This window comes from Natrix helvetica (assembly GCF_964273705.1).
Source record: "Natrix helvetica genome assembly, chromosome: 3".
Lineage (NCBI taxonomy): Eukaryota > Metazoa > Chordata > Lepidosauria > Squamata > Natricidae > Natrix > Natrix helvetica.
This window is the reverse complement of record NC_138549.1, coordinates 14024996-14052735: the sequence shown is the minus strand read 5'-3', so window position 1 is coordinate 14052735 and position 27740 is coordinate 14024996. Positions and strand designations below refer to the sequence as shown.

The 27740-nt window shown below is 45.8% G+C and overlaps 1 protein-coding gene across 9 annotated transcripts in view; it reads left to right on the top strand.

The window, feature by feature from the left end:
• The window catches only part of MYCBP2 (MYC binding protein 2), a 150440-nt gene that overhangs the window by 51854 nt on the left and 70846 nt on the right, over positions 1–27740 (top strand). For all 9 annotated transcript variants that reach the window (XM_081949416.1, XM_081949417.1, XM_081949414.1 and 6 more), the window contains exons 30-47: positions 1–122; positions 1760–2034; positions 2758–2979; positions 5154–5345; positions 6469–6675; positions 8185–8316; positions 9706–9884; positions 10660–10802; positions 11771–11871; positions 12501–12719; positions 17873–18098; positions 18895–19013; positions 20736–20823; positions 21170–21219; positions 22337–22509; positions 23967–24111; positions 25453–25665; positions 27101–27156. The exon at positions 1–122 is cut by the window's left edge and continues 71 nt beyond it. In XM_081949416.1, coding sequence (XP_081805542.1) covers positions 1–122; positions 1760–2034; positions 2758–2979; positions 5154–5345; positions 6469–6675; positions 8185–8316; positions 9706–9884; positions 10660–10802; positions 11771–11871; positions 12501–12719; positions 17873–18098; positions 18895–19013; positions 20736–20823; positions 21170–21219; positions 22337–22509; positions 23967–24111; positions 25453–25665; positions 27101–27156 — 2862 coding nt within the window. The remainder of the gene's footprint in view (positions 123–1759; positions 2035–2757; positions 2980–5153; positions 5346–6468; positions 6676–8184; positions 8317–9705; positions 9885–10659; positions 10803–11770; positions 11872–12500; positions 12720–17872; positions 18099–18894; positions 19014–20735; positions 20824–21169; positions 21220–22336; positions 22510–23966; positions 24112–25452; positions 25666–27100; positions 27157–27740) is intronic.

Here is a 27740-nt window from a genome sequence, read left to right as displayed (position 1 = left end):
CCGAGGTCTGAAGGGGTTCCAGTACACGGCCACCCTTCTGGATTTGGAAAGGCTAAGATTTGTCGGCACTTGCTGCTTGAGGTTACTACGTGTCTACACCTGTGAAATCTACCCCGTTTCAGGTAAGATGCTTTTGTTCTGACCTAGGCCTCCCAAGATCGTGAAGCAGACTCCTCGTTCCGATAAAACCACTTTTATTTAGGTTAAAGGGAATTCCTCTCCAGCAAAGTCCCAGCAAACAGTCTTTCATGAGATTTCACAACTACAGGCCTTTAACAGGCTTTGAGAGTTGCCACGACGATATCTTCCAAACGCCACGCTGTAGCAGCAATTACTTGGCAAGAGGTCAGGAACAGATCTTCACCCTAATGCATCAAACTAATTGTCTCCTGCAAACTCCCTTCCCCTTTTGCTCCTCTTTATTCCCTATGGGAGGGGCCATTCACTGTCCACCTGTGCCTTTACTCCTGAGTCGGCCCTTGTTCCTTAGCTGTTACCTTCTCCTGGCAGCTCTCAGCATGTACACACTGGGAACAGGCTCCAGCTGTTCTTCTGCCCCACTGATTTCTGATTCTGAAGGCAGCTGAAAACTGCCAGGCGCCCTTGGCCCCATCTCTGCCTCTGACACAGAGCCCTCATCAGAGCTTTCCCCAGACTCCAGGACTGCCCCATGTTCCTCCCCAACCTCCTCACTGTACAAATCTGCCGTCACCTCCTCTGGCCGCTGGCAGGCCACAACAGCTTTTTTTTTTTTTTTACTATTTTGAATGCACTTGCTTCCTAATGATACAGGGACCTCTTTTTAGTAAAACTGAGTTCATGGTGGAACAATTCACCTTATCCAGCCAGGAGGTGAAAAGGGGCTACTAGCTCTACAAATAGTTTCTCCTCTCCTCAATTTGGGGCAAAAGCAAAGGAACCAGGACATTGTCTATGAAATAAATAAATATGGCTATTGGTTTTGTATTGTGGGGAATACGCTAGGACAGGGGTGTCAAACTGGATTTCTTTGTGGGCCTGGTCAGTATTGTAGTTCTCCTCTGTGAGCTGGCCGGGGGAGTTGTGGAAATGGAACAGACGCCTCCTGCAGCGCCTACTGGCCAAAGTGGGGCTGTTTTGGCTGCCAGAGGCACTGCGGGCCAGTCCTTTGCTATTTCCAGGCCAGCCCCGTGGGTGAAATTTAAGCAGCCAGGGGCCTTGAGTTTGATACCCCTGAGCTAGGATATTGAACCCAGCTTAGAAGTTGATTTAAGGCATAGTCTTACTATGTTTGGCTTCATTTTTTGGACAAAGTGGAAAGCTTTGATTAATAGAAGGTAATTGTCTCTCTGAGGTCCTCCAAGAGAAGGACACATGGCCCAAAGGACTCATTGTCATTCTGGTTTAGTTACCTTCAGGGTGTATCCTTGTCCAGACAATTTTATTTTTTGCTGTGAGTTCTCACTAAGCTTTTGACTACCAATAAAAGAGAATATTTGTAGCTCAGAGTTGAAATGAGGGGGTCTTTCATGCTCTCTGAACTTGGTTGTTTTCTTGCAGATGTTTCATGAGCCAAACTAGTGTACCAAAGGGTTTGATGCCCATATGCAGTGACTAATAAAGGAGAACATTTGTAGTTCAGGGTTGAAAGCACTGAGGATGTTACCTAGTTTGGGTCACCAAATGTCTGCAAGAAAACAATCAAGCTCTAGAGAGCACCAAGGACCCCAAAACCCCTTGACTGCATTCCTAGCGTCACTTTCGTTACCGCTCTTTGCAGCCACCGCTAAAGCCGTTGTGGAAGAAAGCAGCAGGCTCGCAGACTGCATTGGGAAGACGAGAACCCTGCTGAGAAAAATCTTGTCAGAAGGAGTCGACCATTGCATGATCAAGTTGGACAATGACCCTCAAGGCTACCTCACTCAGCCCCTGAGCCTGCTGGAAGCTGCCCTCCAGGAATGTCACAATACCTTCACGGCCTGCTTTCACTCTTTCTACCCCACTCCGGCCTTGCAGTGGGCTTGCCTCTGTGATTTACTCAACTGCTTGGATCAGGTACTCAAAATCCCTTCCTTTGGCTTTTGAAGAGACGCTCTGGAAAGGTCTGGCTGTTTTCCAAAACCACTGAATTGCATTCTTCCATCAGATTGGCCCCAAATAGGCAGTTGATGCCTTCTCTTGCAGGGCAGGGCATTAACTGTAACAGAACACATTGCTGTTCTCAGTTGCCCAGTGCTCCTTTATCCTTCAAAGGTCTAAGTTTCCATTTTTACAAAGGTCAATAACTCTTAATGAGACGGAGAAAGAAAAGGAGTCTCCTTCACTTCCTTCTCTTCCAATTGTGCTTTCTTCTTAGTGTTTCTTCTCCATTGCTTCTCCCAGCACCATTTGTGCTCCAATGCCACCTTTAGCTTGTTTCTTGTCCCTCTTATTCATCCCTTCATCTTACCGTCCCTTCCTGGACAGAGGAACAAATTAACAGAGCTGGAAGGGACCTTGGAGGTCTCCTAGTCCAATGCCCTGCTCAAGCAGGGAACCCCATACCATTTGAGAGAAGTGGCTGTCCAGTCTATTCTTAAAAACCTCCAGTGTTGGAGCACCCACAACTTCTGGAGGAAAGCCATCCCACTGATTATATGTTCTCACTGTCAGAACATGTTGCTTTCTCCATTTTGCCACGAGCCGTGTTGACACAGCTGTGCAAGAGACACCAGAGCAGAATTCCTCCTCTTTGCAGCCAGAAGCCCTTCATTTTGTTCCAACCTGCTCTTTTTCCAGGACATCCAGGAAGCCAACTTCAAGACTTCAAGCAGCAGGCTGCTAGCAGCTGTAATGTCAGCGCTGTGCCACACCTCTGTGAAGCTCACCTCCATCTTCCCTATTGCTTACGATGGAGAAGCCTTGCTGTGTTCAGGAATAAAACAAGCCAGTACTGAGAATGACTCCGCGTTGGCCCATCGTTTTCCTCTTCTGGTGGCGCACATGGAAAAACTGAGCCAGGTATGTCTCTGCTGCAGAAATGCTTCAGCAGAGCCAACACAAGACGCAGTAAATCCTCACAATTGTTAATAGCATTAGTGTATAGGAGATGAGGCTGAGCCCGAGGGAGGGGTCAAATGTGTCATCAGTCTGGAGTCCTTTCGTTGCCATAAGAGGTCTCAGGCCAGCCTACCTTGAATTCCATTGACTTTTAACTACTGCCAATTTGTTTTTGACTGTTAGCAATTCAGATTCTTGTTGCTAGAGCTAGCATGCAACAAACCAGTATTCATTTGAACTGGCTTGACTTCCTGATTTTCCTGTGCTTGACATTTAGCTTTTTATTTTTTTCCCCCGTAAGGGAGAAGAACTCTTTAACTGTAGTTAGTGTCTTCTCTCAATAATAGTTGGGCCTTTGTTTTCATTGATTCAGAGCACAACAGTAGTGGGCAAGGAGTGCTTTATATACATTAATGCCTTATGTTTTGCACAAATGCTGCCTTAATAAAATTAATATTAGTTAATATTAATTAATATTAATTTTCCCCTGGCGCTTGACAGTATAATTTTCTGACCTGTTCATCATAGCAGCTAGGGTACCTGATAGACCCTACAGAAGCTCTGACCAAGCCAAGCAGGCGAAATCCAGAACAAATGTTCCAAAGACTTGAGTTAGCTTGAATTAGCTTTGATAGGTTTCTATCAGCTCCATCGTGGACACTTGGTTTAATTAGAGACCTGCCCTCCAATCAGGGCAATTTTTGCAATCTTGCTTCAGCCAATGACATTTTGTGATTTTTGAATGTAGGGAAAGTTTCTTGATTTCACATATTATTCCATCTCATTGCTGCTCCTGCTTAGCTTCTTCAGGTTGTCACACTGTTCTCCTAGGCAGTGCAAAAAAATCTCTCTCTGATAAATACATATATTCTTGTGATTTTAATAACAGAATGTTCAAGGATGAGCTCAGAGAGATAGGTTTACGGAGAAGCAAGAAAAACATCGGTTACTGTTATATCTATATGTCAACTCCCGAATTTAAACCTATATGACCTCAAGGTATACTGTTCCCTCAAGAGTTGGTCATCCCTTCTTATTTAATAGTTGTAACCTGCCATGACTATTACCACTTTATTTTTTGTGTATGAGCAGGACAGGAGGTGTCAAAAAAGGTGGTAGCTCTGACCATGCATTGTGTTACATTATGGATCATTTAATGTATCATTTAGTGTAATGGAGTGAGCTCCCATTACTTGTCCCAGCTTCTGCCAACTTAGCAGTTCGAAAGCATGTAAAAATGCAAGTAGAAAAATAGGGACCACCTTTGGTGGGAAGGTAACAGCGTTCCATGCGTCTTTGGCATTTAATTATGCTAGCCACATGACCACGGAGAGATCTTCGGACAGCTCTGGTTCTTCGGCTTTGAAACAGAGATGAGCACCGCACCCTAGAGTCTGGAACGAGTAGCACCTATGTGCAAGGGGAACCTTTACCTTTACCTAAAACCTCACAGTTTAGAGTTTGACTTCTGAATTCAGTCCAGAATTGTGTCACATTATGGGTCATTTTATCAGAATAACAAAGAGTTGGAAGGGATTTTGGAGGTCTTCTAGTCCAACCCCCTGGGGTAACCCAGGCTGATGCAGAAATTATGTCTTCAGCTAACGGTGGAAACTTGTCTTTCCTTTCCTTTTCCTCAACTAGCATTATACCAACAAGGTCAAAAGAAAGAAGCTGCTTTTGCCATTCTGCTGATTGATATACATATTCTTCAGCAAGGATCTAGTAGTAGCCCGGAGAGATCTATATCTCCTGAGGCGTTTTATCAGGTTACAAGCCCATTTATCAGGTTACAAGTGTTTTATCAGGTTACAAGCCCAGTTTACAGGCCCATCACAACAGAGACCCGCTGACACCAGAAATAACAGCTTAAAATTCAGTAACGGTACAGCAGAGTTGGAAGGGACTTGGAGGTCTTCTAGTCCAACCCCCTGCTCAAGCGCGAACCCCTGTAGCATTTCAAGGAAATGGTTGTCCAGTCTCTTCTTAAAAACCTCCAGTGTTGGGCCAACCACATGATGTGGAGGGAAGCCATTCCACTGACTGATCGTTTTAAAATGTCAGGAACATTCCCCTTAGTTCTTGGTTGCTTTTCTCCTTGACTACTTTTGAAGTCTGCATCTTTGGTTCTGCAGAGTGAAGAGAACATCTCCGGGATGACAAGTTTTCGCGAGGTCCTTGAGAAGATGTTGGTGATTGTAGTTTTACCTGTGAGAAACAGCCTGAGACGTGAAAATGAGCTGTTCTCTGCACATCTGGTTTCCAATACCTGTGGATTGCTTGCGAGTATTGTGAGCGAGCTCACAGCTTCTGCACTGGGATCTGAGGTAAGAAAGACTCACCAACTCTGACCTAACTTTTTGTTCACTTTTATTGATTTATTTGTGAAATTTATTTGCCGCCTATCTGACTGTGGGGCTGATCTTAGGTGGCTTACAACAATAAAAACAGAAAAATGAAAAGAAGTACTGAGTTTTCCCAAAAATAAGACAGGGTCTTATTTTCTTTTGACCCCCTGAAATAAGCGCTTGGCCTTATTTTTGAAGAGGTCTTACTATTTTTGAGGTGCAGGAGGCTTCTTGACCTCCGCCCGCGGTCCGCTGATCCAGAGGGGGCCAGAAGTTCTGTCTCTGTTTGTGGCACACTCTTGCCAGGCCTTGTATTGCTGGGCCTGCTGCTCTTTTTGCGACCGCCACTAAGAGATGGGGCACGGTAGCTAGGGTTTACGGTTGCGGCCTCTGCGAGGCCATTCCGCATGGATGGCAGGTGCCTGTGGAGCGCTTGGGGCATGTTCCCCCTCCCCCCCAGGAAATGACGGGGACCCGCTGTGCATGCATTTAAATATTTTAGGGGAGGGCTTATTTTCAGGGGAGTGTTTATTTTAGCGCAGGCGCTCAAAAGCCTGATTGGGCTTATTATCCGGAGAGGTCTTATTTTCGGGGAAACGGTATAAACATGGGAGTAGTGAAGTAATGGAACAATAGAATAAACAATGAATTGTTTTCTTCTTCGTTACATTAAAAGGAAATAAATTCCACAAACCGCTACTCTGTTCGTGAAATGTATTGAGCAAATGGCTATAAACGCGCCTGTAAGCCTAATTCCAGCATACTATTTTTTCCTCATGGCCTGCTAAGAGGACTTCAGGGAAACCTGAATATTCGATGCAGATATCCTTTTCTGATGATGCTTTTACTTTGATTTATTTTATTCCAGAAATAAAACGCTTCAGCTTTGGCTGCATTTTCCCAGGGCATTTTAAACAAAAGAGATTGTCAGTTTCTAGTGATATTTTTTGCAGAGAAGATTAATCAGACAGTTCACAGATGGTTGAGAGACTGGAAAAATGCATGACTGCACGACTTCCTTCATTGTTATGTCAGAAGCCTAATATTACCTCAAATCCTTTGCAGTCAAATCTCATCTTAATTTTGACTTTCTTCTCTCCAGGCCGATGGACTCGGCTCCCTGCATTCTGTCAAGTCCAGCCCAAATCGATTCACAAAAACCAGCCAGGGCAGGAGCTGGAACACTGGAAATGGCTCCCCGGACGCCATCTGTTTCTCCGTGGACAAACCGGGAGTCATCGTGGTCGGGTTCTCAGTTTACGGAGGAGGAGGGATCCACGAATACGAACTTGAAGTCCTGGTGGACGATGTACGTATGAACCGCACAGAGAGAATCAATCCAGCCTATTTCTGTGAAAACCATATTCAGTACCAGGTTGATGTTGCCTTTGCTCTTCAAACACATACACAGTCATTCTTTCACTCTTTCTACGGAATCACAATTTGTACCTCTCCATGTATGGGGAGACGTGCACTCTGCACTTCCCAATGTGCAGACAGATGCTAGCCTGCCATGTTTATATTTGGAAGTTATGGGGTACATTTGTTGAGGAACAAAACTAGACTTCATGAGTGTCTATGGAGATTCTCAGTCATCCAGGTCACAGTTGTCCCGAAGGTGTTTTTTTTCAAGAAAAGCTGGTGTCAGGGTTCCAAATAGCATCCAAAATTAAATCAGAGTCCAAGGCAATGTATTGCTCAAAGTCAAGATCTTGTCCCCATGCCCACAAGTCCATCACATGGTCCAAACTCCCACTGCCATGCTGGCAGTTCCACCCAGCCAGATCCGATCAGGTGCAGAGGTGCAAAGACAAAGGATGACCTTGGCTTTCTAGAAAGAATTTTGTTATGGCTATATATCATCTAACTCCATACAATCCCCCCTCCCACTTTCCCACAATAGAAAACACCTAGTAGAATAATAGATAGTGTGGCAGGTGAAAGTTCCAAAAGAAAAGATGGCTGCAGGCCTGACAACTGAACTTTCTGGTTTTTCTTTGAAGATGTGTCGCTTCTCATCCAAGAAGCTTCTTCAGCTCTGACTGGATGGTGGGTTAGGGTTAGGGATATTTGCATTCTTTTAGGGAGTGGTTGAGGCCACTTCATCTGTGTCCTCAGGGTCACCTGAGTGATGCAGATGGGTGTGGAGCCTCACCGACATCATCTGTCTCCAGTCTACAACACGGTCCTTTCAGCAGTTCCAAGAAGGTTCCACACCCATTTGCACTATTGTGAGGGCACAGACGAACCTCCAAGTGGCCTCAACCACTCGCTAAAAGAATGCAAATGACCAGCTGTCTCCCAGGAGTATAAATCCTTCCATTCCCCACCATGCAGTCAGAGCTGAAGAAGCTTCTTGGATGAGAAGCGAAATGGCTTCAAAGAAAAACCAGAAAATCCAGTTGCCTCTTGAAAAAAGCACCCTTGGGATATGATGAGTTTCAGTAGGATGAGAAGATTGAAAGCTCAGACCATTTATAGAATCGGGGTGTGCTTTTCCTTCCCTCTAGTGGTCTTTGCTGGGAATCGGGGCCATCTTCCTTTCATATAAATAGGATAAATCTCTTTCATGCCTTTCTATGCGTACAAGTGTGTGTGGGAAGGGAAAGAAGAAATTGTCCATCCCCAGGAGCGTTTTAAGCACCTGCTTTGAATTTACTCCGGTGTGGATTTGTGTGGCATCCATAACACTTTTAAGATAATTTTTTTTAAAAAAAAAACATGCTTATAGGATAGAAGTTCTGACTTTTATACTGTTCGTTTGTATTATTGTTGGTATTAACACTATAGCTGCATTAAAATGATCTTTTAAATTTAGAGTGATCATACAGGAGATTCAACTCATTCCCATAGATGGACATCTTTAGAATTAGTTAAAGGAACATATACCACAGATGATTCTCCGAGCGAGATGGCGGAAATTAAACTTGACAAAGTCGTTCCTCTGAAGGTAAATGCAGCAATATATTTTCCTGCAGAAAATCTAAAATATCTTGAAGACCAAGGCTTCTAACCACCTAGCAAGTTAATTGTTCCTGGCTTTACTTCTGATCAGCCAAGGCAGCCGTGGGAAACGTCATTCCTTTAGGGCAGTACGGTGTTCTTTAAGTTGTTTAGGGTGCAGGAAATGTGACTGGGAGCATAAGGAGGAAATGGATACAGCGGGCCAAAATTAATGCTCCATCTTTTGGTTTAGAGCAGGGGTGTCCAAACTTGGGAACTTTAAGACTTGTGGACTTCAACTCCCAGAATTCCCCAGCCAGCATGGGAGTTGAAGTCCACAAGTCTTAAAGTTCCCAAGTTTGGACACCCCTGGTTTAGAGAATTATGCAAAATAGATGGGCTAAATGTCCCAGATTTTTGTCTACCAAGTTTAAGCATTGTATAGTTTCGGACAACTCTACCGAGCCTTCATGACCAAAAGTCGTCCCCATCCTTTTCTTTTCTTTTCTTATTTTTTTCTTATTGTATATTTTATTTTAAATTTTATTTCATGTATTTATTTATTATTTTATTATTGTATTTTATTATTGTATTTTATCTTATTATTTCTATAGCTGCCCATCTCAGCAAATGACTCTGGGCAGCTCACAACTCAAAACATATATTAAAATTTGAATTTTAAAAACATTTAAAAACAATAAAAGCAAAACAGTAACAAAGCATTATAAGGGTAACAAAAAAAACCACATTAAAACCGGAGGTGGTGGTATTCACTTAACTTCTCTACTGGTTTGCCAATGTGAGCGTCTGCGCATGCGCTCAGCCTTCCGTGTATGCGCTTTGCCTTAAAAAAAGGCCAAATGGGATGCCATAGAGCGGGGGCAAATGGGCAGGGCCACCCGTGATTTCCGCTACCGGTTCAGGCGAACCTGTCCGAACTGGCAGAATACCAGTTCTGATTAAAACGCCTAATTTGAACTACTTAACAGAAGCAAGATACCTGGCCTTTTAACAGTAAAGCTAGGATGCAAGGCCCTTGGTGTTATATAGCACCCCGGGTTCAGCAGCGGGCCCAGATTTTTAGAGCTTTATAGAAGGCTTACAGGGATCCAGCCCATTGTAATCTCCGAAAGGATGTTCCACAGTGCAGGGGCCACTGCAGGAAAAGTTAGCTATGTAACCATGTTACAATAGAATAGCAGAAAACAGATGTAATTCAAAGATTTGTACGTCTCATAATAAATGGATTAATAATGGTGTTTCAGCAAGAATAGTACATTAAGACTGACATTTAAAATAGCCCCTTTTCACATTGTAACAATATGAATGCTATCTTTAAAGCTCTGCTGTACTGAAATCAATGAAAAAAACCTTACTCTGGCTTTAATGTTTGCAGGAGAACATGAAGTACGCTGTCCGTCTGAGAAATTATGGGAGCCGCACAGCAAATGGGGACGGAGGCATGACCACTGTCCAGTGTCCGGACGGCGTGACGTTCACTTTTAGCACTTGCAGTTTGAGCAGCAACGGCACCAATCAGACCCGGGGCCAAATTCCACAGATCCTTTATTATAGGTATCTGTGACAAAGGAGTTTTATTGGGTGTTCTCTTTAAACACAGCCAAGATGAATGCATTTCAATGAATGTGATGTTGTGTTAGTCATTTGTAGGAAAGTGTACTTTATTTACTTGCTGCATTTTGAAGACACCTGACTCCAAAAAGATCATGGGTAACATTTAAAAGAATGTATAGTAATTTGCATCGGCATGAAGATTTGAAGCAAAAAAAAAAATCTTGCAAAAAGGGAAATACATTCAGCATGTTCTTTTGCACCGCCTGTGGTGGTGCTGTGGGCTAGAGGTGAAGATACTTGCCTCCCACTCAGAAGGTTGAGAGTTCAATCCTAGGCAGTGGCAGATGTTTCTCTCTCTAGGCACAGAGAGATAATATCTGCTGTGAACTCCACATAGGCATCAGGAAGAGCATCTAGCCAGTAAATGCTCGGCTCCACCTTTTTTTTTTTTTGAGGATTTAAAAAAAATTCTTTTTTAACATACATATAATATAATCCAAAGCTTACCTATACATGTTAACAAACATTTTTGAGTATTCAATAGTATATCGAGGAGGAGAGCTGAAGACGAAATAGACTATAATATGGAAAATAGATGAGCAAATAAAAATTGAAGAGGCTTAATGGCCCCGACTCCACCTCGAAGCAAGGGATTACGTCGTCATTAAAAGAAAACAAAATATTTTCCCATGTTCTGATGAGGGTTGTGATGCCCACACCTAGGTCTATTACGGTACTAGTTTGCTTCTCTGACTGACTTTTTTCCGTTTTCCAGAAGCGAGTACGATGGAGATTTGCAATCTCAGCTCTTAAATAAGGCCAACGAAGAAGATAAGAATTGTACCCGAGCACTTTCTGTTGTGAGCGCAGTGGTCCGAGCGGCGAAAGATCTCCTGCACAGAGCTCTTGCTGTAGATGGTAAGAAGATGTTTTAAATTACCTTAAGAACCTCGGAATGAATTATTTCAGTCCCTTAATTTGCTCTCACCATCTAGGCAGCAAAAAACCCCAAAAAGGCAGCAGCAGCAGCAGCAGGAGCCGTTTTCCTTGGCTTCCTTTGTAGTAGAGTGGATCAGAGGTTTTTGCTTGGATGTTCTCCATGTGGAGATCTACAGAATAATAGCAGCTTAGCTTTGTCATCGCCAATGATCAGTTAATGATCTCTGAAATAGTTAGGGAAATAAGAGGCACAGAGTGTACATTTTGTCTGAAGGTGGAGAAAGGAGATGGATGGGAATGACCAGAGTTGTAAATGTCGATGGAGATTCTCAAGTCATCCAAGTCATGGTTGTCCCAAAGGTGCTTTTTCAAAAGACAACTGGACTTCCTTTGTTTTCCTGGAAGACAATTCGCTTCTCATCCAAGAAGCTTCTTCTGATCAGGTCGATTCAGAATTGAAGTTCAGAATTGAAGAAGCTTCTTGGATGAGAAGCGAAATGTCTTCAGGGAAAAAGCAAGTCCAGTTGCCATTTGAAAAAACCAGACTGCAGCTGTTGCTTGGGTGGGGCATGATGGGCTCAGCGGGCAACTGCAGTGAAAGAGAAGCTGGATTGTCTCTGTAGTAACGAAGCTCCAATAAAGGAGAACATTTGTAGCTCAGGGTTGAAATGAGGGGTCCTTGGTGCTCTCTGAGCTTGGTGGTTTTCTTGCAGATGTTTCATTACCCAAACTAGGTCACTCATGGGCTCTAGTGTCTCATCAGTGCATCACCAGGGACAATGCAACATCTGCAAGAAAATAACCAAGCTCAGAGAGCATCAAGGATCCCTCATTATCGAAGGTGAAGGTGAGGTTTCAAGGAGACAGTGCAAGGTCTTAACTATTTCAGGGGGTCATGTGTTCTTCCACAAACAGTCTTCATGCTTGAACCACTTTTTCATTTGTAGCTGAGGACATCCCTGAGCTGCTGAGCTCGTCCAGCCTCTTTTCTATGCTCCTTCCTCTGATGATAGCCCACATAGAACCCGTCGCAGCAGCGATTCCCAAGGTACGTTCGGACAATTTGTAGGCGTTACTGACCTCGGAAGGATGGAAGGCTGAATCAACCTTAAGCCCCAATGAGGATCGAACTCCAGGCTGTGAGCAGAGTTTGCTTGTAACCCTGCACTTTAACCATTGTACCACCAGGGGTCCCGCTATTTACGGTTCCTATTTGATAGTCCTAGGCGATTCCCAACAAGACCAATAAAAGAAACCTATCCTCGGTCCAAAGGAGCATCCCTATTTCCTGCCATGGTGCTATAACTTTAGTCAGCTCACATGCCTCCATCTCAAGGGAGGGATTGAAAAACATTAGCAACTGGTTCTCTGCCCAGTTGCTGAGTGGGCGTGGCCTACCGGAGGGAGGGGTGTTTTCGCCCTCCCCAGGCTCCGGAGGCTTTTCCCGAGCTTCCAGGAGAGCAAAAACGGTCTCCCCCCAGGCCCGTTTTCATCCTCCCAGAGTTTCTTTGTGGGCCCTGCACTTACCTGGCATGATGAACGGACCACATGGAGACTCCCGGGAGGGGCGAGGTGGGGTGGGCAGAGGCAGTCGGTTCTTGCAACAACTTGTTCGGCGAACCAGTGCGAACGAATGAATCCCCACCCCTGCTCCATCTGCCTTTTGTCACCCTGCAGGTAGCCATGGAGGTTTTTGGCCTGGTTCAGCAGCTGCTTCCCTCCGTCGCGGTGCTGAACCAGAAGTACACCCCTCTGGCCTTTAATCCCAATCAGTCCACCGACAGCACCACCGGCAACCAGCCTGAGCAAGGCCTTTCCGCATGCACCACCTCTAACCACTATGCCGTCATTGAGAGCGAACATCCTTACAAGCCAGCGTGCGTCACCCACTACAAGGTGAGCTTCCCGTAATCCCCATCGTTGGGGCATTGGGTGGTTTTCAGGGTCTTTTAATTTGCTGGGTAAGTCAGTTTCAGGTCATGGAGGCCTGGAGCAGTTAGCGAAAACGTTAACGGCAAACGCCTCCCTAGCAGCCGAACTCAGCACTCTCCAGCAAAGGAAATGTAGGTTTACATGAGGAATCCTGGTCTGAATGCATACATCATCCCTCCAGATGTCATTTACCCTGGCATCCTTGGATTACCTGGGAAATGAAATGAAATAAGGGAAAGGATGGTTAGAGCAGAAGAGCAGGAACATATAAGAGCCTGCAAAATGATGATATGGGCAACATAGCCTTCTTTTTTTAAAAAAAAAGAGGGAAAAAAAGAAAATCGTATTTAGATTTTAAAAAGGTTAAAGTAACACCAGATTTAAAAAACAAACAAAGGTAGGAAACAACAAATAAAACATTCAAAAGAAAAAGGTACATTTTTTTAAAAAAGGCTAACACCTATACACATATTGTCCTCTAGTTGATTGCTGATTACAACAGTATTAGGCTCCCACCCCTTGCAAAACAGGCCCAAAGACTTTTAAATTGCTAATTCTGTTTACAAGTTGTTAACCTGTCATCTATATACTATATTAATAACCAAATAATTAACAGGAAAAACAGACAAGATTAAAATTCCAAACCCTTCTGTTAACAAACTGTTATTATAATCAGCTAGTAGAAAATTTACAACGGCTTCTTAACTATCTCAAACCATTCCCAAAATTAACCCTGATTGATCCTGGATCAAATATCCATGTTTGTTTCTTAATACCACGCCTTATCAATTGCTATCCGATTAAATACCAGAAACCATATCTCCAAAGTCAGTTTTCTTACTTCTGCCTGACTGTTATGGATAGATTGTGACAATGTTTAGGGCAATGTTTCCCAACCTTTTTTTGGCCATGCCCCACCTTAGCATCTTTAAAATCCTGATTGCCCTCCCCCCCTCACCAATTAAAGCCATTAATTTTGTTTAAATAAGATTCAAATTGCTCCCATTAAAAATCAAATTGCCCCCCCTGTGGGGCATGGGACCAATGGTTTAGAGCAGTGATGGCGAACCTTTTTGGGCTCCCGTGCCAAAAGCGGGGGGAGCGCAGGGGGGTCGTAGGCAGGCGTGCCATACCCATAATGCTATGCGCGCGACACCCCCCGTTGCACATGCGCGCAAACACGCCCTGCGCATGCGTGTGACCCCTCCCTTTTGGCAAGCGATAGACCCGTTTTTCACCCTCCCCAGGCTCGAGAAGCTTTCAAGGAGCTTGGGGAGGGTGAAAACAGCCTCCCCCACCCTCCCGAGGCTCTTTGCTGTCTCTCGGACTGCACTGGGGGAGAAGCATTTGCAATCGGTGTCTGCCCTGCCCACCTCCCCCACGGCAGCTTCTCCTTCTTCTGGCTGCTCCAGCATCTCAGCCAGAAGCAGCACTGTGACAGCCGCTGGGGGTGAGGGGGCGACGGAGGCAAGGATGGGCAAGGGTTCCCCCCCCCACCTGAGCAGACTTCTTCAGAGCTCCAGCCTGCAGCTCTGATGAGGATCCGCGGTCTGGAGCACTGCCGCTTCCAGCCAGGATATATTCTGCCAGATCCTCAGCGGCGACATTATGCGGGTAGCTCGCCTTCCTGCCAGCAGCTCATCCAGTATCCCAGCTGGAAGCAGCAGCACAACAATCGCTGTTACCAGGGGCGAAGGGGTGGCGGTGGAGGGAACGGGCGACCACCGCCCCTTCATCCTCTCCCCAACAGCGGCTGTTGCGCTTCTGCTTCCAGCCGGGATGCTGGCAGAGAGGAGAGCTACCCGAATAAAGACACCACCGAGGGTCTGGCAGAATATATCCCGGCTGGAAGAAGCAGTGCAACAGCAAAGGAGTAGCGATGGCAAGGACGGGCAGTCCCAGGCGTCCCCCCCCCCCCCCGCCTGAGCAGACTTCTTCAGAGCTCCAGCCTGCAGCTCTGATGAGGATCCACGGTCTGGAGCGCTTCTGCTTCCAGCCGGGATATATTCTGCCAGATCCTCAGTGGCGACATTATGCGGGTAGCTCGCCTTCCTGCCAGCAGCTCATCCAGTGTCCCAGCTGGAAGCAGCAGCACAACAATCGCTGTTACCAGGGGCGAAGGGGTGGCGGTGGAGAGAACGGGCAACCACCGCCCCTTCATCCTCTCCCCAACAGCGGCTGTTGCACTTCTGCTTCCAGCCGGGATGCTGGCAGAGAGGAGAGCTACCCGCATAAAGACACCACCGAGGGTCTGGCAGAATATATCCCGGCTGGAAGAAGCAGCGCAACAGCAAAGGAGTAGCGATGGCAAGGATGGGCAGTCCCAGGCGTCCCCCCCCCCGCCTGAGCAGACTTCTTCAGAGCTCCAGCCTGCAGCTCTGATGAGGATCCACGGTCTGGAGCGCTGCCGCTTCCAGCCGGGATATATTCTGCCAGACCCTCGGCGGCGCCTTTATGCAGGTAGCTCGCCTCCCCGCCAGCAGCTCCTACGCCAGCATCCCGCCTGGAAGCGGAAGCGCAACAGCCGCTGTTGGGGAAGAGACAAAGGGGCGGCGGTCGCCCGTTCTCGCCACCGCCACCCCTTCGCCCCTGGTAACGGTGACTGTTGTGCTGCTGCTTCCAGCCGGTGGCTTCCCGGTTGCTTCTATGCAAGAAGCCCACTCACGCGGGGGAGGGAGGGAAGCCCCGACCATAGCTCTACTAAGAAGCGATGGCCAGGAACCCCGCTCTGTGTCTTTGGGCACGCGCGGCCGTTGCTCTTCCTGTTGCTGGTTTTTTGTGTGCATGCATGCCAGGAACCAGATCACCAAATGGCCGACACGCATGTGCACCCTGGAAACAAAAAGATCATTTTCCTAGCGTGCGCATGCGCACCGGGCGGCTCCACTTCTGCTTTCTGGCACGCCAATGCGTGTCAAGACCAGCTGGCTGCTGCGCCCGAACCCGGAAGAGGAACTGGAGATGGCTCCGCGTGCCAGGAGAAATGGCTCTGCGTGCCACTTCCGGCACGCGTGCCATAGGTTCGCCATCACAGGTTTAGAGTGAAGTGCTCTTTTTCTGCATTGGTGAGCAGCAAAAGCTCCTCTTCAGGTAGCTTTAATGATTTGAGTTGATATCATTCTGTTGACCAAATCACTCGAATTCTGTATGGGCAGGATCATAATGGGATGATTGGCGTACAGATAATCCTCGAGTTATGACCACAATTGAGCACAAAATTTAGGTTGTTAAGTGAGACATTTATTAAGTGAGCTTTGCCCCATTTTACGACCTTTCTAGCCACAGTTGTTAAGCGAATCATTGCCGTTGTAAAGTCAGTAACACAGCTGTTAAGTGAATCTGGCTTCCCCATTGACGTTGCTTGTCAGAAGGTCGCAAAAGCTGGTCACATAACCTCAGGACACTGCAACCGTCATAAATATGAACCAATTGCCAAGTATCCGAATTTTAATCATGAAGATGCTGCAAAGTTGTGAAAAATGGTCATAAGTCACTTTTTTTCTGTTCTGTTGTAACTTTGAACAAACTGTTGTTCAGTCGAAAACCACCTGTAGTGTTTTAGTGTCTAATGTTCAGGTAACAATGGCTTTGCATTGGGTCAGCCAAGCCAACAGCTTTTTGGGCAAAGACATCTTAAAACAATTTGCTTGGTTATATAGAAATCATTCGGTGTCATGAGATTAAACTAGGGGAAGGCATACCTTTATATTACTCATCCTCACGTTTTAAATTAGAACCAAGCCAGACAAGGGCAGTAAACGCAACTGATCAGCTTTTAACTATGGATATAAACATGGAGGACTGTGATTTTCTCCACAGTGGGTCTCTCTGCATGACTTGCAGATTCAGTGTCTCCAAAGAGTGCAGCACGTTGTGATGACCCAGGGCCGGGCAAAAAGCTAACACAAACAGCTGGCAGTTCAAGCCACGCCTTTATTGCTCCAAATTCCCCTTTTCTGGCAAGTCCCAGAGCAGAGTGATAACAAACCCCCATACGAATCTCAAGCAGCCTCTGGCTGCAATTAGTCCAGCCCAGCGCTGTCTGCACCAAAGCTGCATAGCAATAAAGCCAAATTTATTTGGCAAATTAAGGGCAAATCAAGGAGTTCAGGAAACAAAAGATCCAGGTAATTAGTCCAGAATGCCAGAAGGAATGCAAGGACTCTTGGAAAGTTCAAACATCGGCAACTCTTGAGGAACTCAGTATTTGTTCCTGACAAATGCCCCTCCCCACAGCACCTCCTTAAGTCTCATTCCCCAGGTATGCCTTGTGAAAAATGGGAGGGGCACTCTTCTTCTGAGTAGCCTGCTCAGTCTGCGCTGTTCATGACTTCTCTCCACTCTCCAAGCCCTTGGATCAGGAGGGGGTGGTCCTTGCCCCTCGGCTGAGCTGTCTCTCATGTTCATCCTGTCCCTGTGCCTCCCTGCCTACAATCTGCCCTAATCCTGAAAGGCCCTTCCCTTCCCCATTTTCTTCTGAAAATAACAAAGCCAGCCCCTCAATCTCTGTCAGCCCAGGTTCCAGCTCATCTTCCCCCATAGATTCAGGCTCCGACGGGGGCATAAAACATGTATTTGGGCCAGGACTCCTAGGACCATGATGGTGAGCGTATGGTAGGCAGAGCTCTCTCTCTCTCTCTGAGGGAACGCGAGCCATCGGCCAGCTCAGTGCCACTACTCATGGGCGTGCTCCTCCTGCCAACCAGCTGATTTTCAGATCTCTGCCACGCATGTAGGAGACGCACGCGCATGCATTGGGGACAGGAGGAGCACGGAGTGTGTGCTGTGCGCCCTCCCCCGCACTCTGTTTTTGGTCCCAGGAGGCTTCAGGGAGGCCTGCTAGGCCCAAAATGGGGCGCGGGGGTCGTGCATGAATGCGCAGGGGGGCAGGGGCACGCAAGGGATGTTGCGAGCAGTTGCCACACACACACACTCTGTCACGAGTGTGCAAGCACTTTTGGCCCGTGAGGAGAAAAAGGTTAGCCATCGCTGTCGTAGGATGTGATAATCAGGCATGCATCCTGAGGCTGGTTCAGCAGATGTCAATTTCATCCAGTCGTGGTGGCAGCAGAAAAGTTCTTTGTACTTCCCTCTTCTGTTTTGTTTTGTTTTTTTAGGTGACCTTTCCGGAATGTGTCAGGTGGATCTCGATAGAGTTTGATAGCCAGTGTGGAACGGCTCAGTCGGAGGACGTTCTCCGCTTGCTCATTCCTGCGCGAGTCCTCCAGTTTTCAGGATTTGTACCCAAGCAGGCATCTGTCCATGAAAACCTTAACTCCTGGATAGAACTGAAAAAGTTTTCTGGCTTGTCAGGTTGGCCCACAATGGTGTTAGTGCTACCAGGTAATTCTCATTTTTAAACATGTGGTTGAGAATGGCTGGACGGGGGAGAAAAAATCACTTAAGCGAATTCGAGAAAGTTCATTTGGATTTCACCCCGATGAAAAGAACAACTTTATTAACGTGAAGATGTTTTAGTGCGTTGGTTGCTATTAAATTATTTTTTTCACTTTTTTCCCCACTTGGACCGTTTAATCTATCCTTCTGTTAATGGTTCAGTAGTCAGGAAATTTAAAGCTTCATATTGGTGACCTACAAGTGAGTGGTACGGTGCCTAGAGGTGAAGCTCTCGCCTCACAATCAGGAGGCTGTGAGTTCTATCCTAGGTAGCGGCAGATATTTCTCTCTCTGGACACAATGAGAATTTATCTGCTGAACAAAACTCTGGATTGACGACAGGAAGGGCATCCGGCCAGTAAACACTCAGCTTCATTCAGTTGGCCAGACTCCACCCCTCAAGGGATTATGGGTTTGTTAAAAGAAGATGGTGATACTGGTGACTTACAAATGAATTTTGCAAAAAGAAAAAAAAAATTCTCCAGCGTTTTGGGATTAAGTCATTCTGTTTTTGCAATCAAGATAGTATGGAGTGATCAGGAAACTGCCTGGTTCCCATGGCAAGTGCCATTCCAGAGTGGTGCTAACCGGTTATTGAGACAGAGTTTTGTCTGCCATACGTGGAAAAAAGTTGGATGTGTGCCAAGACTCACAAGCTTAATCACACACACTTTTCCATTCAGTTGTAAGCAGCTTAGTTGCTCAATTTTATTTTGTTGCTAACTGTGCTGCTTCCCTCTAGGCAATGAAGCCCTCTTCTCACTGGAAACCGCATCAGATTACGTAAAGGATGAAAAGGCTTCTTTTTATGGCTTCAAGTGTTTTGCCATAGGATATGAATTTAGTCCTGGACCTGAAGAAGTAAGTACTGACATCTTGAGAAAATGGGCAGGGGCAGAAAGGCTTCTGGAGATGGGAGCGCCAAGAGAGCTTATGGATGGTGCTGTGATGGTCTGCCATCGGCCAGCGGAGTTGGCAGCAGAGTCGGACAGTGAGGAGGTTGAGGAGGAGCATGGGCCTGTCCTGGAGGCTGGGGAAGGCTCGGACGAGGGCTCTGCTTCGGAAGCAGAGAGGGGGCCAAGGCCATCTGGCCCTGATCAGGTGCCTACAGAGCTAGACAGCAGTGAGGCAGAAGAACAGCTGGAGCCTGTTCCCAGTGTGCGCATGCGCAGAGCTGCCAGAAGAAAAGAACAACTCAGAAATCAGGGTTGACTTGGGAGTAAAGTCACAGGTGAAAGGTGATTGGCTCCTCCCATAGGAGATAAAAGAGGGGCGAAAGGGGAGTGGGCTTTTGCAGGTTATTAGATTCGTTTCAGGAGTGTGAAGATCTGTCCGTGAATCTCAGAGACTCTGTGCCCAGTCTCTCTTTGCACAGCACTGTGTTTGAAAAACATTTACATGGCAGCTTTCCAAGATAGATAAGGTCTGTGGTCATAAATATTCCTTTGAAAGACTGATTGTCAAGTCTTGCTGAATGTCAATGAGAGGAATTCACATTCATTTAATAAAAAGGGTTTTGTTGGGACCAAGACTCTACCTCGTGCTTTTTGGGGAAGCCTAGATCAGAACAGGTCCTTTAAAAGCAACTTGGGGACTCCTGCTTTCAGAGCTTTGCAAGTCAGTGCCAGCGTTTTGAAAGAAAAGTGAGGCCTACTGTAGGAAAGAGAACCAACCATCTAGGCCAGGGGTGTCAAACTCAATTTCATTGAGGGACGCATCAGGATTGTGTTTGACTTCGGAGTGGGGTGGGAGGCATGGCCAGGGTGGATTGGATGTCACTCGTGGCAGGGGTGTCTATGGTGCTCTTCCAGCAAAAACAGGCTCCGAACTCCATTTTCGGCTAGAATGGCTTCCGGCAACCGTCTGCCAGCGAAAACAGAGCTCGGGAGGAACACGTGGCCCTTATAAGCTTTGTTTTCAGTTGGGATGGCTCCCTGTAACCTTCTGCCATAAGAAACAGAGCTCGGGTGTGCCACACGCGGCTCTCCCAAGCTCTATTTTTGCAGCATAAGCATCACCGGGCAGTCCTTTGCTGTTTCCAGGGTAGCCCTGCAGGCCAGATCTAAGCACCTCACGGGTCAGTCCTGGCCCACAGATCTTGAGTGTCAGGCCTGGAAGCCATCTTTTACATTTGGGCCTTCACGCCTGCTACATTTTCTCCTGTGGGGAAATGGCAGGGGGGGGGGTGTTATATGGAGTACGGGTGATATATAGTCAAAATAACGTTCCTTTCTCAGAGAGTGGAGGACCCCTTGCCCTGCAGCTGCGATGGTGTGACTTGGAGGCATCTCCACTTTTGGGCCATGCGATGGACATGTGGGTGCTGGGCAGGGACTTGAACTTTCGTTTGGGTGGGGAAAACCTGGAAACTTTCAGATTCAGGTTTTCTCAGATGTGCCAATATGACATCTCTAATAAAATGGAACTTTGAGGAACTTCAAGTCTTCTTTCGTTGGGGGGGTCTTACTTGGAAACCTGACATTGAGTTTGACGCCCCTGATCTAGGCCATCTTGTGTGAGGGACAGGCTTTTGGGTGGACCTAAATAAAGAGTTTTTACCTCGTCTCTTTCATTTGTTTCAAGGGTATCGTTCAGCTTGAGAAAGAGCTGGCCAACCTAGGAGGCGCCTGTGCTGCAGCTCTAATGAAAAAGGATCTCGTCCTTCCTATTGGTAGGTGATCCATTAAGGATCTGTTGGAGGTGGGGGGGAGATTTGGCACGGGGCTTGGGGAATAGTAAGGCAAGAGTTGGGCCAGGATGTTAATGGATCCCAGTGTCCCTAAAGTTGCTGTGTGGGTGATGAGATTTTGCAAGGGGTCTTGACTTGCTTCTTTTAATTGATCTTGATTCATGGGTTCATCCTGGTTTGCTGCCCAGAGTTCCATCAGTGAGATGAGCAACCATATAACTTGGTTAATCAATAAATTCTAAAAATTTATTAGGGGCATAGGGAAAAGGGTCTGTATCCTTTCGGAATATATATTGATGGTGTGTTATTATTTTCTATTTGTGAACAGGCAATGAATTGGAGGAAGATCTTGAGATGCTGGAAGAGGCGGCTCTGCAGGTAGACCAGATCTGTCCTTCCCTCTTGGATCGTGGGACATCCCATGTCTCCTTCTCTTTTTAGGCCCCATCCATACAAACAATTCTCTGTCCCTTTCAGAATCAAACTTGTATTTTTCTGTTATGCACACAAAGAGAATTTCTGGATACCGTGAAGTGATTAACCCTATCAGGGTTTGGGAGGGTGGCTGCATGAAGGGTATGGTCACTTCTTTGCAGAATGCCTCAAGGAAATAGCAACAGCAATAGCGCTTAGACTTATATACCACTTCACGGCGCTTTTACAGCCCTTTACTCTTAAGTGGTTTGGAGACTCATCCTACACCCCAAACAAACTGGGTCTTTGTTTGACCGACCTCGGGAGGATGGAAGGCCGAGTCAACTTTGAGCCTGGTCAGGATCGAACTGTGTTAAAATATTCATGACTGGGAGAGACATGGGAACAAGATCAGCCAATGAATAGGCATAGCAACTAAGTCAGCCAATGGGAGCTTAAACAGATCTGAGTCTGTGCCGTTGAAAGAATCAGCCTGCAATATATCAATAGCACTTACTTATATACCACTTCTCAGCACTTTACAGCCCTCTCTAAGCGGTTTACAGAGTCAGCATATTGCCCCCATCAATCTGGGTCCTCCTTTTACCCACCTCGGAAAGATGGAAGCCTAAGTCAATCTTGAGGCTGGTGAGATTTGAACTGCCGAATTGCAGTCAGCTGGCAGTCAGCAGAAGTAGCCTGCAGTACTGCACTCTAACCACTGCGCCACAATGGCTCATTCTGACTACTGCAGCCCCCGCTCCCCCCCCTCCCAAAAAAGCACAAACGCCCCTTCTGCTCCCTTCAGATCATTTTGAGGCCATTTCCAGACATCAGTATAAGGGATTTTAGAGCGCCTCCCCATGAAGAGTTGGCATTAAAATCATGCCAGTGGTGAAGTCATTGCAGTAGATTTTGTAACATTTATTTATTTATTTAAGTATGGCATCACTCTCAACAATTGCAGCAGCTTGGTTTCTTAGAAGTAAAATATGGGGGGGATATCACCAATAGTTGCATTTACTGTTGAAGTGATCTTGTTAGGAAAGGCAAGGGTAACATTGCTTTTCGTCTCTCCCAGGTGTGTAAATCTCACTCGGGCATCCTGGGTAAAGGGCTCGCCTTGTCTCACTCCCCGAGTATCTTGGAAGCACTTGAAGGAACGCTGCCCTTGCAAGTTCAGAGCAATGAACAGTCCTTCCTGGAGGATTTTATCTCCTGTATGCCGGGCTCCAGCGGTGGGAGACTTGCCAGGTACTGCAAGCTACCCCTCTCTTAGGACGCCTTTAGGATGAATTAAGGGGAACCGTCTGGAGGGGTATTTCTCCTTCCCAGTTTCAGAATAAACAGAGTTGGAAGGGACCTTGGAGATCTTCTAGCCCAACCCCCTTGCTCAGGCTTCAGACAAATGGTTATCCAACATCATCTTAAAAGCTTCCAATGTTGAGGCATTCCACAATTTAACTTAAAAACATCAAATTAATGGAACACCCACAACTTCTGGAGGTAGTTGATTAATTATTTAATAATTGTTTTAATAGTCTGATTAATTGTTCTCACTATCAGGAAGTTTCTCCTTAGTTCTAGTTCTTAGATTAGTTTCCATCCATTGCTTCTTCTCCTGCCCTCAGGTGCTTTGGAAAATAGCTTGACTCCCTCTTCTGTGTGGTACCCCTGAGATATCGGAACATTGCTATCATGTTACCCCTAGTTCTTCTTTTCATTAAACGAGATGTACTCAATTCCAGCAATCATTCTTTATATATTTTAGCCTTCAGTCTCACCTAATCAAGTCATGTGTGGATTGGGTGTGCCCTAAGACTTAAGTATGTTGGAAACTTTTAAGAAATGGAGATCAGGACCAGTCATTTGGGTCTGTTAACACTTGGAAGGAAATTACTGTTTAAAATGGCATAAATGGTGACTAAACATCAAAAGACAGCAACAAACAGTTTTACTGCAAAAGAAAAAAAAATAAGTTATTGTACTTTGCTAGAAATTATGTGTTCTTTCTTTGGGATGAAAAGGTTTAATTTCCAATTTATAATGGGTCATTACAAAAAAAAGAGGGAGTGGCATGGTGGCTCAGTTGTTAAGACGTTGACCTTGTTGGCTGTGAAGCTGACAGCCCAGGTTCGAGGCCTGAGCGCGATGCGACAGCCAAGGTCCCATTCCTTGCTCCGGCTCCTGCCAACCTAGGAGTTTGAAAGCATGGAAATACGAGTAGATAAATAGGTAGCAGGATTCCATAAGCTTCAGCATATAGTCTTGTTGATCACATGACCATAGAAACGTCTTCGGATGGCGCTGGCTCAATGGCCTTGAACCGGAGATGAATACCCTGTTTCCCCCAAAAATAAGACCTCCCCAGATAATAAGCCCAATTTGGGCTTATTCTGAGCGCATGCCCAAAAATAAGCCCTCCCCCAAAATATTGCAACACAACAGCAGCAGCCATGAGGTAATCACGCTTGTTACCTCCTGCACCTCAAAAATAATAGGACCTCCCCGAAAATAAGGCCAAGCGCTGATTTTGGGTATCAAAAGAAAATGAGATTCTGTGTTATTTTTGGAGAAACCCGGTACCATCCCCTAGAGTTAGCAACAACTAGCGGAGTAAAATCCACGGGGACTCCTTTTACTGCGATTTTCCTCTGCGGAGTCCGCGGAGGCAAGAATTTGAAAGGAGTGCTAAACGGTCTCCTCCATAGGTGGCTGCAACCAGATTCCTATGCGGATCCCCAGAAAACATCCTTGATCCTCAACAAAGACGACATCCGCTGTGGCTGGCCAACAATTGTCACCGTGCAAACCAAAGACCAATACGGTGAAGTGGTTCATGTGCCTAATATGAAGGTAGTTGGCTTATAGGAACGACAAAGAGGCTTTCCAGCCTAAGGCCCTCTCAGGAACGCAGCTCACAAATCTCCCCTGCGCGGAAATGATTTAACGGGATTACATCTATCGTTTTGTAAAACAGTTGCTGGTTTGAGACTGGCCTCCCTGTTCTAGAACTTGGAGCGTTGCGGGGATTTAGGAGCAATTTATATTTCAGCTGCATGATTCATAGCTGATTGTAGGATACTGTTGTGACCTGCCAGCGGCTAGCAGAGCTGGCAGCCGATTTGGACAGTGAGGAGGTTGGGGAGGAACATGGGCCAGTCCTGGAGTCTAGGGAAGGCTCTGATGAGGGCTCTGTGTCGGAGGCAGAGATGGGGCCAGAGCCATCTGACAGTTATCAGCTGCCTTCAGACATCAGTGAGGCAGACTAACAGCTGGAGCCAGTTCCCAGTGTGTGCATGCACAGAGTTGCCAGACAGAGGGAACAGCTAAAGAACAGGGGTTGACTTGGGAGTAAAGTCGCTGGTGGACAGTGAATGGCCCCTCCCATAGGGAATAAAAGAGGAGCGAAAGAGGAGGGGTATTTACAGGAGACAATTAGTTCATTCCTGCATTCTTGCCAAATATTGCGACATCTGTAAGATATCGGCCTGGCCACTCTCCAAGGTCGATAATTGTGAACTATCTTGAAAGACTGTGGGCTGGGACTTTGTTGGAGAGGAATTCACTGTAAATTAAATAAAAGGGATTTTATCGGGATGAGGACTCTGCTTCATGCTGCTGGGGAAGCCTAAGTCAGAACAGATACGCCATTTAGGGATTATGTAGAGTGCTTAAACAGCTCAGGATTTGGGGCTTACTTAGAATAACTTTATTGTCACTTTGAATGTACACTAATTGGCATACATTAAAATGAAATTTTGTTGCTTGCAGATGTCAAGGGCCACCACCTCCAGTGTACACTACATAATATACACTGCATACATTAAGGAAAGTCTTCATTGCCCATTCCTTTTTAAATGTGCAAAAACAATTTAAACCCCCTGTGGATTGCCTATAGCATGGGGGTGGGTGGGTTCATGTGTTTGACAGATTTCCTGCATTCATTTTCCTGCCATTGGCTTTTCTATCTGACACATCATCTTAGTAAGTCGAAGCAGTGAAAAGTCTGGCTTAACAAAGGCTTTTTTTTAGCCTTGCTACAAACAGAGAACAACAATTACATTTGTGAACGCTTTATGGTGATTTGAAAAGGTAGTTTGAAGACCAAAACGTGTTTGTATAATCCCTTGTCTGGGGTTTAGAATGACTTGCTGTTTTTATGGCGGTTGCCATCTCTCTTAATGAAATTTCCAGGTGGAAGTCAAAGCAATCCCAGTATCCCAGAAGAAAACTTCTCTGCAGCAGGAACAGGCTAAGAAAACACAGCGGGCCCCCGGCAGCCCTGTGGGAGCCACTGCTTCCGGACCAGAACTGACCTTCGGGGGACTCCCTTCCCCCAAGCTGGAAGCATCCTATGAGCCTATGATTGTCAAAGAAGCACGCTACATTTCTATAACAATGATGAAGGTAGGTGGCACCATTTAGGCCACAACAATTTGAAATACAGAATGGGGGAATTTTACCGTGCTTCCCCAAAAATAAGACAGGGTCTTATCTTCTTTTGACCACTGAAATAAGCACGTGGCCTTATTTTTGGGGAGGTCTTATTATTTTTGAAGTGCAGGAGGCAGAGAGTGTGGTCACCTCATGGCTGCTGCTGTGTTGCAATATTTTGGGGGAGGGCTTATTTTCAGGGGAGGGCTTATTTTAGTGCATGCGCTCAAAAGCCCGATTGGGCTTATTATCCGGGGAGGTCTTATTTTCGGGAAAACAGGGTAGAGGGTACAGGTAGTCCTTGACTTATGACTTCAATTGAGCCCCATATTTTTGTTGCTAAATAAGACAGATATTAAGTGAGTTTTGCCCCATTTTATGAACTTTCTTGCCACAGTTATTAAGTGAATCGCCGCGGTTACTTAGTGGGTAACAGTGTTGCTATATGAATTTGGCTTTCCCTTTAGACTTTGTCACAAGGTCTCAAAGGGGCATCATATGACCCCAGGACACTGCAACAGTCATAAGTATGAATCAGTTGCCAAACGTCTTTATTGTAATGATGTGACAATGGGGATGATACAATGGTTGTAAGTGTGAAAAATAAGTCACTTTTTCCAGTGCTGTCACTTCAGTCACTAAACAAGCTGTACATCAACATGATTCTCTCTTTCTTTTTGTCTTTCTGTCTTAAGTGCTTTTATAAAAAAACAGCCTAGATTCAAAATTATGCTGCTGTTTTACTAGTCCTCCTTGAGCAAGTGAATGTACAATTAAATTATTTGCTTCCATCCATTCTCTACTGCTTTCCATGTCTTTTAGTTGAGGCCGAGGTTGCCAAACTCAGTTTCATTGAGGGCCTCATCAGGGTTGTGTTTGACCTCAGGGGGCTGGTGTGAGTGTGGCCAGATCGACATTACTTTTGGGGGCAGTTGTGGTTGCCTGAGCACACTGCCAGCCAAAATGGGCTCCTGAGCTCCATTTTCGGCTGCGATGGCCTCCGGCAACTGTCTTTGCTGGTAGAGGGTTGCCAGAGTCTGTCGCAGCTGAAAACGGAGCTCGGGAGCCCATTTTGGCTGGCAGAGGCACCACGGGCTGGTCCTTTGCTATTTCCAATGTGGCCCCGCGGGCCAGGTCTAAGTACACCGGATCCGCCTGCGGCCCTTGAGTTTCACATTCCTGGTTTAGCCAGTTTCTTGAGACTCTTCAGTGGTTGATAAGGGGTACAAGAAAGTCTCGCCATCTTACAAACAGATTAGTACAAAATGCACAAGTCTCCCTATGCGGAGAGAGCAAGTTTTGCCTTGTGGGGTCAAACCAGTTTGGGGAGGTCTGGAGAGACAAAATGGCTGTTATTCCAAGTTGCTAACATAACAGTAGGAGTTTGACAACGCTGTTTGCTTTTCAGGTATATGAAAATTATTCTTTTGAGGAGTTACGTTTTGCTTCACCAACACCTAAGAGGTAACAGTTTTGTATGATCTTTAAACCTAAAGAAAGTAGAGTGTTATCCATTAGCTAGTTATCAGAATTGTTTTCATCTTTATACGTTAGCAACAGTTCCAGGGAAACTGTTGGATGGATGGATGGATCCAAGCAAGCAGATAAGGAAGCAAAGAAGAGGAAAAAAGAGATAAAACATAGCTACCTTTTTATGTATGGGAAATATATTTGAAGATGTTCAGTCTGGGTTTCTCTATATGTGAATTGTTAAATTTGTGTGACTGTTTGCAGTGATTCTAGTTCAATGGCTCTATACAAAACGTAGCGTTTTATCAAACTACAGTAGCGGCCAAAGTTGTGGAAACCTTTTGGGAAAAGTACAGTATTTTTGATGTTTGATGGCTAATAAACACCACTTTTTTTTGCAGTAGTACCCTAAAATTATATATCAATGGAAAGATAATTTAATCAAGACTGTAATGCAATAAATTTTATGAAGGATTTGCTATTAGAATGGCAGTTATAAAGAAGAAAAGTGAAACACATGGAAAAAACGAGATATACAAAAATTATCACCATGTCAGTTAATACTTAGTTGGGTGACC